Source organism: Arachis ipaensis, chromosome B3, assembly GCF_059453495.1.
Source record: "Arachis ipaensis isolate K30076 ecotype BB chromosome B3, ASM5945349v1, whole genome shotgun sequence".
Lineage (NCBI taxonomy): Eukaryota > Viridiplantae > Streptophyta > Magnoliopsida > Fabales > Fabaceae > Arachis > Arachis ipaensis.
Genome location: NC_142438.1, coordinates 38662203 through 38676086, shown reverse-complemented (window position 1 = coordinate 38676086; position 13884 = coordinate 38662203). Strand labels below are relative to the sequence as shown.

At 37.7% G+C, this 13884-nt stretch overlaps 2 protein-coding genes across 2 annotated transcripts; both read right to left on the bottom strand.

Annotated features, from left to right (window-relative positions):
- Positions 1 to 535: 535 nt before the first annotated feature.
- Positions 536 to 1867, bottom strand: LOC148570348 (uncharacterized). The gene has a single exon (XM_088506988.1). It carries the CDS (start codon positions 1865 to 1867, stop codon positions 536 to 538), a length of 1332 nt encoding a protein of 443 aa, XP_088363114.1.
- A 177-nt stretch (positions 1868 to 2044) lies between these two features.
- Positions 2045 to 3133, bottom strand: LOC107632963 (uncharacterized). The gene has a single exon (XM_016336603.1). The coding sequence runs from the start codon at positions 3131 to 3133 to the stop codon at positions 2045 to 2047; it is 1089 nt and encodes a 362-aa protein (XP_016192089.1).
- Positions 3134 to 13884: the final 10751 nt, after the last annotated feature.

Genomic DNA, 13884 nt, shown 5'->3' with positions numbered 1-13884 from the left:
AATAAGGTCGGAGTCGTCTTGCCGAAAATAACAATGCTAATGCTAATTTTTCTATCCTCGGATAGTTGATTTCAGCATTTTGTAGCGTTTTGCTGACGAAGTAAATTGGATGTTGAGCTTTATCCCTTTCTGTAACAAGAGCAGAGCTTATTGCCCAGTCAGTAACTGATAAATACAAATATAAATCTTTCCCTTGTAAGGATTTTTGTAGAATCGGCGGTTGTGAGAGAGTTATTTTCAGGTTAGCGAAAGCTCGCTCACAATCGTCATTCCAGTGAAAAATAGTTTTCTTTTTCATGGCTTGAAAAAAAGGAATAGATCTTAAGGCTAAGCATGGGACAAATCTTGCTAGGGCAGCAAATCTTTCTGTTAAGCGTTGTACTTCCTTTAATGTCTTCGGGCTTGCCATCTCCAGAACAGCTCGGCACTTGTCAGGGTTTGCTTCGATACCTCTACTTGTGAGTAAGAAGCCGAGGAATTTGCCACCTTCAACGGCGAAAGCACACTTTTCGGGATTCAAGCGCATGTTGTAGGATCAGATCTGGCCGAAGATCTCGGTTAGGTCGTCAATGTGGCTGTGGCCAACTTTGGTCTTGGTGACCATGTCATCAACGTAGACTTCTATGTTGCGGCCGATTTGTTTAGCGAAGATTTTATCCATGAGACGCTGATAGGTCGCTCCTGCATTCTTTAGTCCAAAAGGCATAACTTTATAACAATAGTTACCAAATTCAGTGATGAATGCTGTTTTATTTTGGTCAGAAGGGTGCATAAGTATCTGATTATAGCCCGAATAAGCGTCCATGAAACTTAAGGTGGCATAGCCAGAGGCGTTATCCACCAAAGAGTCAATGGATGGTAAAGGATAAGAATCCTTTGGGCATGCCTTGTTTAAATCAATAAAGTCGACGCACATGCACCACTTACCATTTTGTTTCCTTACCATAACGACATTGGCGAGCCAAGTAGTGAATCTGATCTCTCTGATGAAGTTAGCATTAATCAGCTTCTGAGTTTCCTCCAATGATGCTCGTTTCTTTTCTTCGCCGAGGTTTCTCTTCTTCTGTTGAATTGGTCGGACAGAAGGGTTGATAGCCAGCTTGTGGCTAATGATCTGGGGGTCGATGCCTGGCATATCGGAGGGCGTCCAAGCAAATAAGTCAGCATTTGCTTGTAAAAAATTTTCTATCGTAGGTAGTTCGTCTTTGCTTATTGCTGTACCTACAAAGGTGTATTTGTTAGGATCCTTGTTGAAATGTATTTTTCGTAGCTCACCTGTTGGTGTAGGTCGCTCAAGGAAGTCCGCTCTAGGGTCTAGATCGGCGAGTTCCGAGCTGCTAGCTGTGCTGAGGACGTTGTTGATTTGAGGTTGTTTTGGTCCGTTTTGAAATTTCATTCCAATGTTATAGCAATGCCATGCTTCTTTGTGATCCCCATGAATGGTTACGATATGTTCGTCCTGCACTGAAAACTTGACACAAAGGTGAACTGTGGATACTATTGCGCCGAACTTATTTAAGAAAGGTCGGCCAAGTATAAGGTTATATGGGCTAAAACAATCCACTACTAGGTACTGAATATCATATGTTTTAGATAGAGGGTACTCACCCAGTGTGATTCTCAACCACACTAATCCCAGTATTGGGACTCGTTCACCTGAGAAACCGACGAGGTCTCCTCCTGTTGGTTGCAGGTTGTTGTCGCTTAGCTTCATTTTCTGAAATGTAGAGTAAAACAGAACGTCGGCGCTGCTCCCTGGATCTAAAAGTACCTTTTTTACTAGTAGATCTCCCAATTGAATTGTGATGACCACAGAGTCATCTAAATTTTGAATATTGGATTTGAAATCTGCTTGTGTGAACGTCATTTGGGGGAATTGAGGAATTAGTTGGTAGTCCTGCTGTGCTCCTTCTACCGAGTATATTGTTCGGAAAGATCTTTTCCTAGCCGAGTTGGATGAGCCTCCACTAGCACCTCCTCTTGAAATATAATTGAGGATACCTCGTGGTTGGTCATACTGGGTCGAGGATGGCTTGTCCTTTCCTCAGCTTGGTTGTTCGGATGGAGTATTGCCTGCTGAGGTTGGAGTACGTTTTTGAATGTGTCCTCCAATATACTTGTCAAGGTGCCCTTGCCGAGCCAACCGTTCCAAGGGGTCTTTTACGACGACACATTCGTCGGTTGTGTGGCCGTGCTTCTGATGGAAGGCGCAGTACTTAGATTTGTCGACGTGTTTTGTATCCTCATATGTCCCCGCCTTTCTTAGTGGTTTGATTAATTTGGAGTTCAGGATCTCTTTGATTATATCCTCCCGTTTAGCGTTGAACTGTGTATAAGAGTTAAAACGAGGGTTTAGTTTAAAATTTTTCTTACTGTTATGCACTTTTTCCTCGTCTTTGTAGTTTGTTTTGTCGGACTTCCGAGCTTGTCTTAGCTCCTCAATATCAATCTGGCCTTTTGCTTTCTCTCGGAACTCGGCGAGTGTTTTTGGTTTAGATACGACGATCGTCTCTTGGAATTTCCCAGGTCGAAGTCCGTTTTTGATGGCATGAAGGTGAACTTCAGGGTGGAGATCAGGTATGCTTATGGTGACCTTCGTAAAACGAGTCATATTGTCTTTCAGGCTCTCATTTTGTCCTTGCTTAATTGTATTTAGATAATTTGAGTCATGCAGATAAATTGCGGAGCCAGCAAAGTGGTCCTCAAATAGCTTAGCCAGCTGTTGGAATCGCGAAATTGAACCTGCAGGCAAAGCACAAAGCCAATCAAGTGCAGAACCGTCTAAATAATTTGGAAAACAACGACACAAAACAGGATCAGATGCACTATTGACGATCATTATTGTTCGGAATTTCTTGATGAACTTTTTTGGGTTTCCGAGTCCATCATAAGGTGTGAGGGTCAATGGTAAAGTGAATCGTCGTGGTAATTCGAAATTCATCACGTCTGACATGAAAGGGCCTACGAGTTCGTCTGGTTCCTCATTCTCGTCCTCCGGCTGGGCATCCTCGACTTGAATGGTCTCAGATACATGAGTGGGGTTTGAATGATGTTCGGCATCCTCTGGCTGAGGCTGACGAATGTTGTTATTTTCAGTTCGGCCATTGTTCAACTCGGTGATCTGAGCGGCCATTCTCTGATTTTCTTCTGCCATACGTTAGTTTGCTTGTTGCAGCTCGGTCACCATCCGAAGAAGTTCGGATGGGCTAGGAGGCAGCGCGTCGGCCATAGGTACAGGCGGAGAAATTGAGACCAAAAGAGGAAAAAAATTTATCTCTTCGGCCCCACGGTGGGCGCCAGTTGTTCTTGCTTGTAGAATAGGTCGGCTACTCATATGGAACGTCAGCCGAGCTATCTCCTCGGGAGGCTGCACTGCTTGCTCGTCAGTTCCGAGCTTTTCCTTTCAACTTGCGGAAGCGTGGACAATAAAGAGGAAGAGAGGGGGGAGTGTACCTGTAAAGGCACTCCAATGCTTAAGTCAGTATGAGATTCAAGTAAGAAGTGTGTGAAAAAGATACTTTTACCTTGCTTTTATATGATCGGTTCTTTAGCAGTAACGGTTTTTCCTCAACGTTTGTCTTGGCGAGGATTGATAACGTATCTGGTTATTATGTCGCCTTTTACTCAGCGGTTTTAGTCCATAACGTCGGTTTTGCCGAGTTATTACTCATGAAGGTCGTATCTGTAACGTATATTGCTGAGTTATGGCCGAGGTGTGATGTGTGATGCCGAGCTTTACAGGTGTGACGACCATATCAGATTCAAAAATTTTAATAAAAATTTAAAATTTAAAATTAAAATAAATGTAAATTAAATCTGAGATAGAAAGTGACGAAGTAGATGAAAGAAAAGAAAGAGGTAGAAAAGAACGAGAACAAGATGATGAAGATGGGGAGAGGTGGAGAAGAATGAGGAGAAGATGAAGATGAACGATGACACCAAATAGAGGATAAAGGGAAACGCTATCAAAGCCCAAAGTCGGACAGCAGTATTGAGCAGTGTATAGAGACTACTAGAGAGAGAAAACAAAGATTAGTTGAAGAAGGAGAAATTAGGTTAAACATGGTAAGCATACGGAGCGAATTATAAAAATATTAAAGGGATAAAATTATTAAGATTTTAGGATCTCAAACTAAAAATTAATGTCTTAACTATTTGAAAAGATACAAAATATTTGTCTTTTGTAAGTGTCTCTATATAATCATGTCCATTATAAATTTATGTCTCACCAAACAAGCAATATATATGTGCTACCATATCCGTGTCTCTGATGAACATGAACCAAACAGGACCTACAGTCTTCGAGCTTCATGTAGCAACAAAAAATGTATCATGAATTCTGCATTTTTTATACGTACTTCAAATGTTCGTGATATGAAGAGTTCAAGTGTTATTTAGAAGATATTAGTTTATATTTTTAGAATGTTTTAATTTGATGTATTTTGATTTTTTTTTTGGTAAACCAGTGGAGCCTACGCCCAAGAAAAGAAAAAAATAACTAGTTGGAGGGGTTAGTGCCCCTATTTACATCATTTATAAGGAGATCTTTCATCTCTTCAGGTGGACTATCAAGGAAATAAAATCCAAATTGTTTTCTTATACTAGCTTTGGCCAAGTGGTCAGTAGAGGCGTTGCCACTTCTATGTGTGTGCATGACTTTGATCTCCTAAGGCTTATCTTTCAGTTTCTGAATTTCTCTAATCAAGGAGTTGTAATTTTGGGTTTTCCTTCCTTTACTTATTTCTTTGTAAACTTCCAACGAATCAGTCTCGATAATTATTCTCCTCGTCCCCAAGTCCCATGCCATGTTGAGGCCATGAAGGACACCACCCCATAGTTCTACCTGGAAGGCGTGACAATTTCCCAAATTTGCCATGAATCCTCCTACCAGATCACCTTCATGAGTCCGGATCAATCCACCACAACCCGCCGTCCTCACACTTTCTATTACTGATCCATCTGTATTCAGTTTCACCCATCCAATAGGGGGAGGTTTCCATTCAATTCTTGTCTCTGCTATCACTTGTCCTCCTTTTTTCATGTTCAATTTCTTGAAAGCTTCTTTTGACTGGTTTATGGCATTTCTAATTATCAACACAACATTTCGAGGTCTATCAAAAGGTGGGGAGTGAACCTCTTGGTTTCTCCATTTCCACAAATACCAACAAGTAATAAAGAATTCGTCTTTCCAAGAAAAAAGAGAAGATTTACCAATATTATTCTCCAGGTTTAGCACTATCCAGTTATGGAGATCCGTGCCACAGAAAGTGGCTGCCACTGCCGGATTGATAATCTGTTTCCATATGATTGCTGCTTTAAGACAGTCTCTCATCACATGAATAATAGTTTCTTGCTAGCTCCTGTAGTGATGACAATTGGGGTTTGTTCCCATGAATTTTGCTTTTCTACTTGCTGTAAGTAATCTACCATGAGCAAGCTACCATATGAAAATCTTCACTCGTTCTTGTCACTTCCACTTCCATATGCTGCTCCATCTTATGTCATTATGAGTGTTATTGACCGGGGACAAGTTCTTATAGGCTGAGGCAATTGAAAATATACCATTAGGTGTATGATTCCAGCATATCAAATCCGTGTTACCTTCATTGAGAGGAGGGATGGATTTAATTTTATCAATAATTGATGATGGGAGCAAATGACTAAGATCTCCGAAATTCCAGTTACCATTCTGATTTACATATTTTGAGACAGTTTCATTCTCTTTTTCCCTTGGGATTGAATTGATGGAAGCTCTAATTAAGGAATTTTCTTCCTTTACCCACTTGTCATACCAGAACAAGGTGCTTTTGCCGTCTCCAATAATCTTGTGGCATCTGTCTTGTAATTTACCTCATAGTTTTGTCATCTCTTTCCAAAGAGGAGAGTCATTTGTTCTGTAGGATCTTCGAACCTCATCTTCCCTTCATTTTATATATTTATTGTACATTATCTGTGTCCAGAGAGAGTCCGGTTCAGTCCATAAATTCCAAATCATCTTCATAATGAAAGCATCATTAACAATGTCTAATTTTCTCATTCCAATACCCCCCATCTGTTTTGGCAGACACAAAGTATTCCAACTCACATGGTGCACTTTTTTCTGGCCTTGTACTTCTCCCCAAATGAAGCTTCTTTGCATCCTCTCTAATTGTTGACAGACCCCTTTATGTATTCTTGAATGCTGCATGTCAAAGTTTTGAAGTGGACATAGGACAGTTTTTGCAATATTAATTCTTCCCGCTAAGGATAAACATTGAACCTTCCACCCTTTTACTTTACTTTGCATTCTATCAATCACATTCTTGAATTTTTCTTTGCCTTTCCTATGGTTTGTTAGCATAGCACCCAAGTACCTTCCTAAGCTTTGTTGTTCTTGATAATGGCACAAATCAACGATGGCCTTCCGATTTGCTCTTCCTACATTGTTAGAGAATAAGATATTTATTTTTGAGACACTAATTTTCATACCAGACATTCGAGAAAACTCTCCCATACTTCCAAGATGGTTTTCCCCTGTTCCTTGCTAGCTTCCCCAAAAACCAAAAGATCGTCAGCAAATAGGAGGTGTGAAATATGTAGCCCTTCTCTGCTTATTCTCATCGGTCTCTATTGTTCCGTCTCTACCTTCTCCTCTATCATTTGAGAGAGACGGTCCATAACAATAACGAAAAGGTAAAGCGATATGGGGTCTCCCTGTCTTAAGCCTCTGGTTGGGTGAAATTTCTCCGTTGTCCCTCCATTCCAAAGCACATTAAACGAGACCAATTGTACACACCCCATAATTAGGCTGGTAAAGGATTCTCCCAGACCAAAGTCAATCAAACACTGTCTAAGAAATCTCCATCTAAGCCTATTATACGCATTTTCAAAGTCATATTTAATAGCCATAAAGTCGTGTTTACCTTTTGTCTTCTTCATCACATGTATAAGCTCCTTCGCAATCAATATATTATCGTGGATTTTTCTCCCGGGAACAAAACTTGATTGAAAAGGGGCAATTCTGTCTATTAGAGCTGGCTTTAATCTCTTAACTATGATCTTAGAAATACATTTGTAGTTCACATTGCATAGAGCAATTGGTCTGAATTGTGTGATATACTCCGGGACTTTCACTTTGGTATAAGTGTTATAAAAGTAGAGTTAATCCCTTTTATTAGTTTCGGGTCGACCCCTAACAATCTCTAACCAGCTGCAAAACGCTGTCTTTGATGATTCCTCAGTGCTCTTTGTAGAAAAGAGATGGAAATCCATCTGGTTCCGGTGCTTTAAGAGACCCAATGTTGAAGATTGCATCTTGAATCTCCCTCCCCGAGGGAATTTTATACAAGCTCCTCCCTATCTCATCTTCTAATACGGGGTAATCAAAACTACATGAAAGCTAGCAGAGCTATAATTTTCTTCAGAGTACAAGGCCCGAAAAAAATCAACTACATGCTTGCCAAGCATATCATAATTCTCTATCCAATCACCTTCTTGATTCTTTAGCTTTAAAATTTTATTTTTCCTCCTTCTAATGACTGTGCTGGTATGGAAGTACTTGGTATCACGATCACCATCTACTAGCCATTGGTCTCTTGATTTTTGCATCCACATAGTTTCTTCCTTATCCAGGATATCTTCCAGCTCCTTCCTTAGCTCTCTTTCCAAATAATCTAAGAACAGATTCTTACCATAAGAGGGAGCCCTTTAAATTCCACCTAGTCTACTCAAAATCTTCCTTTTCTATTTTTCGATGTGTCCGAACACCTCCTTGTTCCATATTGCCAGATCCTTCATAAGCAGATTCAGCGCACCATTGAGATGAGTTTCTCCCTTCTATTTCTCTTCCATGAAACCCTTGAAGTTCGGATGTAATTCCCACATTGCTTCATATCGGAATGGCTTGTCTTTGATCACCATACCTTTAGGATTCATATGAACCAGAATTAGGTGATGATCCGAATTGACACAAGCAAGAACATCAACTATTGCTTCTTGGTATCTTAATCTCCAATCTGAATTGCACAGAGCTCTATCAAGACGTTTGAAAACTCTATCTAGGTTCTCCCATTGCGGCCTTCTCCAGGTAAACCTTTTCCCCACCGACCCTAAATCTATTAAAGCATAACTATCAGTCCATCTTTTAAATCTCCTACAGGCTCTCGAATCTACTCTACCCCCACCTTTCTTCTCCGATGGATCAGATATATCATTGAAATCTCCACTACCAACCAACCTCCCATAATATTCTGTTTGATATGATGAATATCAGTCTACAACTCTCATCTTTTATCCTCCCGAGGATTATTATAGACGGCAGTAAGAAACCACTCTTCCTCATTTCCTCTCTTCACCTTCATATGTACAAACTGATTTTTTGTCAATATCACATCAATAGCTAGATCAGGGTCTTTCCACATAATCCATATACCTCCACTAAATCCAATGGCCTCCTCGATATGGCAAAAGGAGAAACCAAAACTACTAATGACATTCCTGGCTTTAATCCCACTGCATCTTGTTTCGAGAAATATAATCACATCTGGTCTATGTAATCTCACAAATTCTAAAAAGCTGCGCCTAAAACTCTCACTAGCCGCCCCTCTACAATTCCAAGACATGATAATCATATCAAAGATAAACAAAAGAAATAAAAACCTAGTCATATCAGAACGCAGAAGATCAGATGGCCATTGCCATCTCTTCTCCCTCCTCTCGTATCTCTTCCGTTGTGTTTTCTTCCATACAATCTCCCTCATCGAGGTTAATGTAACTCTTCTGGTGGTTGTCTGCAACTCCCTGCTGCTCCTCAAACTGTTCCGTAGCCTCCATCAATATCTCATTGTCGACTGAGTTCATATATGGTGGTTTGGGTTCAGGTCAAGTTGATCAGTCATCTCTTCATCTCTCTAAACAGTTTTTGGAACAAATTCTTCCAGAGAATTAGGGGTTTGGGACAAAGGAGGGTTGATGTTATTCATGGTTTGGGTATGAGGAAGGTTTAGTATGGAGTTCTTGTTGTGGTCAAGTGGATTATCTGGGTTTACTTTTTGTTTCAAGGGGGAGGTCTTTACGGGAAGCTGGGAAGCTCAGGGATGTTGGCTGGGGGTGTTCTTTGTGTTTTTTGACTTAGAGAAGTGCTTTGATCATTTTAGGGCATGGTTTAGGCTTTTTTGGTGTCAGTTAGGGAAGTTGAAACGATAATCGGGTTAGAAGTATGGTGTTGGACTTGCATATGTTTAGGTCCAGTTTGGTCTTTTCTGGGGGCTAAACTTTGTTTGCTTGAAAAGGCTTTGTGAGTCCTTGGTGGGTCATTTTTATTCACAATCAGATTCTCTTGATCATTTTTCTTCTCTTTATCAACATTTGTATCTTCATCAACTTGACTCAGTGCCATACCTCATACCCCTTCCTGTAGTGTAATCTTTTTGCCAACGTCTCCAACGTCTCTATTCTTCCCACTACCTTCTCCCGTATTGGATTTTCCAGTCTTTTTTCCTCGTACTGTCCTTTGCACAATCATCCATGGTCCGTATCCATTTTCTTCCTCTTCTATTACTTTCTTGCCCTTGTCTTTTACAAAAATTCCATTACTATCCTTTTCTTCTTATTACCCCTTCGTCTTCTGCTGAGCCCCTCCGTTTCCATCACCTTACTTCTCCCCCATGTCTTTACCATGTTGCACTTTATTTTGTGCTATTATTTTCGGACAATTTGGTTTTTCATGCCCTACCATTCCACACGAAAAACAGATGTTATAAATCCCTTCATACTCTATTGTGTATCTCACTCCATTAATGGAGTATTGGGACACTAAAGGCTTTGTTAAATCTAGTTCCACACATAATCTAGCAAACTTGCCTCTGCATTTGTCTACTGTGTTTGAGTCCACTTTTAAAGTTCTTCCCAGAATATTACCAATTTTATTCAACATCTCTTCTTCATAGTATTCAATGGCTAGTCTTGGAAGTCTAACCCACACAGCAATATGATCTATGGTAGCCTCCATAGGATTGAAGTTTGACTTTCAAAAAGAGATAGTAAGGTAATGATAAAAAATCCTCCAAGGTCCTCCCGTTAGAGCGAAATCTAGGTCTTCCTGGGAATAGAACTTCACTATGAAATAGCCATTACCTATATCAATGACTTCAATACTACCCTGTTTACCCCACATTACTTTCAATCTCCTACTCAACACTGGTAGTGATATTTTCCTACCTAGCAGCTTAACTATTAAAGTATCCCACCATAGGTGTCATAGGTTTTTCAATCCAACTTCATTTATAACAATGTTAAAAATACCGTTTACCTTTTCTATCTTGATTTCTGGCCTCTGGCTTCCCTTCTCCATAGAGTATTTTCCTTCTGTGTTCTGCTCCTCTCTATTATAGCTTTTTTCTTCAGAAGCCTCACCATCCAAAAAAGAGAAGGAATCGTCTTCCTCCATCTCAGACACTGGTCTTATCCCTCCTTTTACTGCATCGCTAAAAGATCTGCGCCTATGAGCTTCTTCTCACTTTGTCGTTCACCTTCTCCTACCATCCATTCTTCTTCTCTGGGAATTAATGATGCCTCCTCCATAAAAACCTGGCCTTCTCCCTCTTTTCTTACCTTCTTAACCTGTTGTTGATGCACGTCTCTTCCTGGTGGTTGTCTTGGTTCTCTCGGTGCATGCGATCGGGAGTTTCCTCCACGGACGAAACCTCCTCTCATGATGGTGGTCCTCAGTAAAGAGAAGAATGATCAGTGTATTGCTTTGCGAATATGTATTTTGATTTTGCTTATTTAATTACTAGATTGGGTCTTATATTTGTGGGTTTAGGATTTTCTATATTTTAACCTAATAAGAGGTTATAAATACCTCATAAACTAGGATAGTCGTAATATAGAATGATTTAGAGGTTTGAAAACCTTTTTTGGTTTCGTGATGAAACTATGGTGTAGACAATTGAGGTTGAGGAGTTCCTCTCTTATTGCATCGGGAAATTGGGTAGAAGGTTGAGGAGTCCCTTCGATTCAATTCCCAAACTATGGCATTGACAAGTTAGGTTGAAGAGTCCCTTTCTTGTTACGTCAAGAAATTGGGTAGAAAGTAGAGTGATTCTCTTTGTATTCAATTTCAACCTATCCTTTTTATTTTTATTTCAATCACAATTTATCTTTTCTATTCAATTTTAATTCTTGTCTTCTTTGTCCTTTTATTTCTTTATCATTTGGTATCAAAGATCATGTATTAGATTCATTCTTATTAATCTAATTTTTTTCTTCTTTTATCATAAAAAAGAGTCCAGTGTCTGTTGCATCTTTGTTTAAGTTCTTGTGTTCTTATTTTCATTTGCGTTTCATTATTGTTTTGTCATTATTGTTAATTTTATTATTTAAAAGAATAAAAAAAACATACAGTGCAAAAAAAGGAAAAATATACAAAAAAGGAAAAAAAAAGAAATTATCTTCCTTGTAATTATTGTCCTTTTCATATACTATTTTTTCACCTACAAGATTCGAGGATGAATCTTTTTTGAAGAGGAGGAGAATGATACGTGCTTCAAATGTTCGTAATATGTAGAGTTTAAGTGTTATTTAGAAGATATTAGTTTACATTTTTAGAATATTTTAATTTGATGTATTTTGATTTTGCTTATTTAATTACTAGATTAGGCCTTATGTTTGTGGGCTTAGGATTTTCTATATTTTATCCTAATAAGAGGTTATAAATACCTCATATACTAGGATAGTCGTATTACAGAATGATTTAGATGTTTGAAAACCTTTTTTGGTTTAGTGATGAAACCATGATGTGAAAATTGAGGTTGATGAATCCCTCTCTTGTTGCATCGGGGAATTGGGTAGAAGGTTGAGGAGTCCCTTCGATTCAATTCTCAAACTATGGCGTTGATAAGTTAGCTTGAGGAGTCCCTTTCTTGTTGCGTCAAGAAATTGGGTAGAAAGTAGAGTGATTCTCTTTGTATTCAATTTCAACCTATCTTTTTTTTTATTTCAATTACAATTTATCTTTACTATTCAATTTCAATTCTTGTCTTGTTTGTCCTTTTATTTTTTATCAATTTTACTCATGAAAAATTACACAAATAAAAATAAATGAAGCTCATATTACTGATTTCTCACCAAACATTTTTTTGCTACTTGAACCGTTACTTAGCATGAATTATAATTCAACTTGATTGCTCGTTATGAGTTATAACCCTACCTTAATTATGTGTTTATTCCAAACTTTTAACCGACGATCTTAATCACTATCATTACCTACTTAATGACTAAACAGTTATAACAATAATGTCGGGGTATTTTTTTTCCTGGCCTGGTATTTTAGAATTTGTTCTTTTATCAAGAGCAGGAAATTATATTATATGTTCTATGTATATAAATGTGTATAAAAGTATATTTGATGTATTTTTATTCATGCCAGAGGATATAATTGTTAGGGGTGCTTATGGATAGTATCCGACCCATATAGCTGTGGTGTTTATTCAAAAATTGCGAATATTGATCCGATTCGCAAGGCTATCGGATCAAATCCGATCCTCATACTAATAGGATTGGATTGCAAATTTCATATAGGTATTCGCATATCCGATCTGCATATCTGTGGATCCGCAAAAATAAATAAATAAGTAAATATTCTTTGTGTTTTATTTCAACTAATAATTATCATATATGTTATATTATTTTATATTTATTATTTAAGAAAAGTATGTTTAATAATATTTTAAGAGTAAACATGTTTAAAAGAGTGAAAAAAGATATTTTATTATTTTTTTAAGAGTGTTCAATGATTGGATTTGATTCACATATCCGTAGTATTTATCTTAATCTAATCCAAAAATTGCAGATATTGATCCGATCTGCAAGGTTATCGGATCCGATCCGAGCCGCACACTAATAAGATCGGATTACGGATTTCAGATATGTATCTGCATATCTGCGGATTCGCAATAAATAAATAAATAAGTAAATATTCTTTATATATTTTATTTTTATTATTTAAGAAAAATATGTTTAATAATATTTTAAGAGTAAACATGTTTAAAAGAGTGGAACAAAGAGATTTTATTGATATTTTTTAATAAAAATAAGCTTTTTAAAATATTTTTATGTTTTGCGGATATATCAGATATCCGATTAGATCTGCAAATAAGCGGATCAGATCGGATCGAGATTTTGTCCATATCCGACATTCACCCTAATTTTTTTAATAAAAATAAGCTTTTAAAAATATTTTTATATTTTATGGATATATCCAAGATTTGATCTGATCCGCAAATGTGCAGATTGGATCGGATCTAATCCAAACTTAAAAATTGCAGATGTTGGATCCGATCCGAAGATTTTAGTGCAGATCGTATTGAGATTTTGACCATATCCGATCCGCGTTCACCCCTAATAATTGTCAAGTAGTATTATTATATTTGTTTTCTTGTTATGAATAGATTTTTGGAATGTATGCATTAAAAGAAATGTCTTCTATTCTAAATTTATTTTTTAAAGACTCCTGTATATGTAAATAAATAATACAGTGAACATATTTAATGCCTTAGCTTTGTCATTAGTGATATCATGACTTAAACATTGTACTCTAATAATAAGAGTGTTACATTTCTTTGTCTATAAAAGATGCCTATATCTCAACCAAAAGAGTGATTTGAGACATGATAAGTTTTATGATTTTGATATGTCTTTTAAATTATATTCTCTAACATTCTATTTTCATAAAATTATTATACCTCTTAAATGCTTACTAACTTTAACGTCAATATGTTTTTTACAAGTACACCTCCACCTTTTCTCGGTCCGACTTCGATCACAAACATTGAAGAACTTCCAATGAAGAATTTCCCAACCGAGTTATAGCTCTGAGTCACCATTTCACTTTAACTACATGCTCTA

Bases quoted from the DNA above. Each gene is read 5' to 3' on its own strand.
- LOC148570348 (XM_088506988.1), bottom strand. From the start codon at position 1,867: ATGACGTTCACACAAGCAGATTTCAAATCCAATATTCAAAATTTAGAT.
- LOC107632963 (XM_016336603.1), bottom strand. From the start codon at position 3,133: ATGGCCGCTCAGATCACCGAGTTGAACAATGGCCGAACTGAAAATAAC.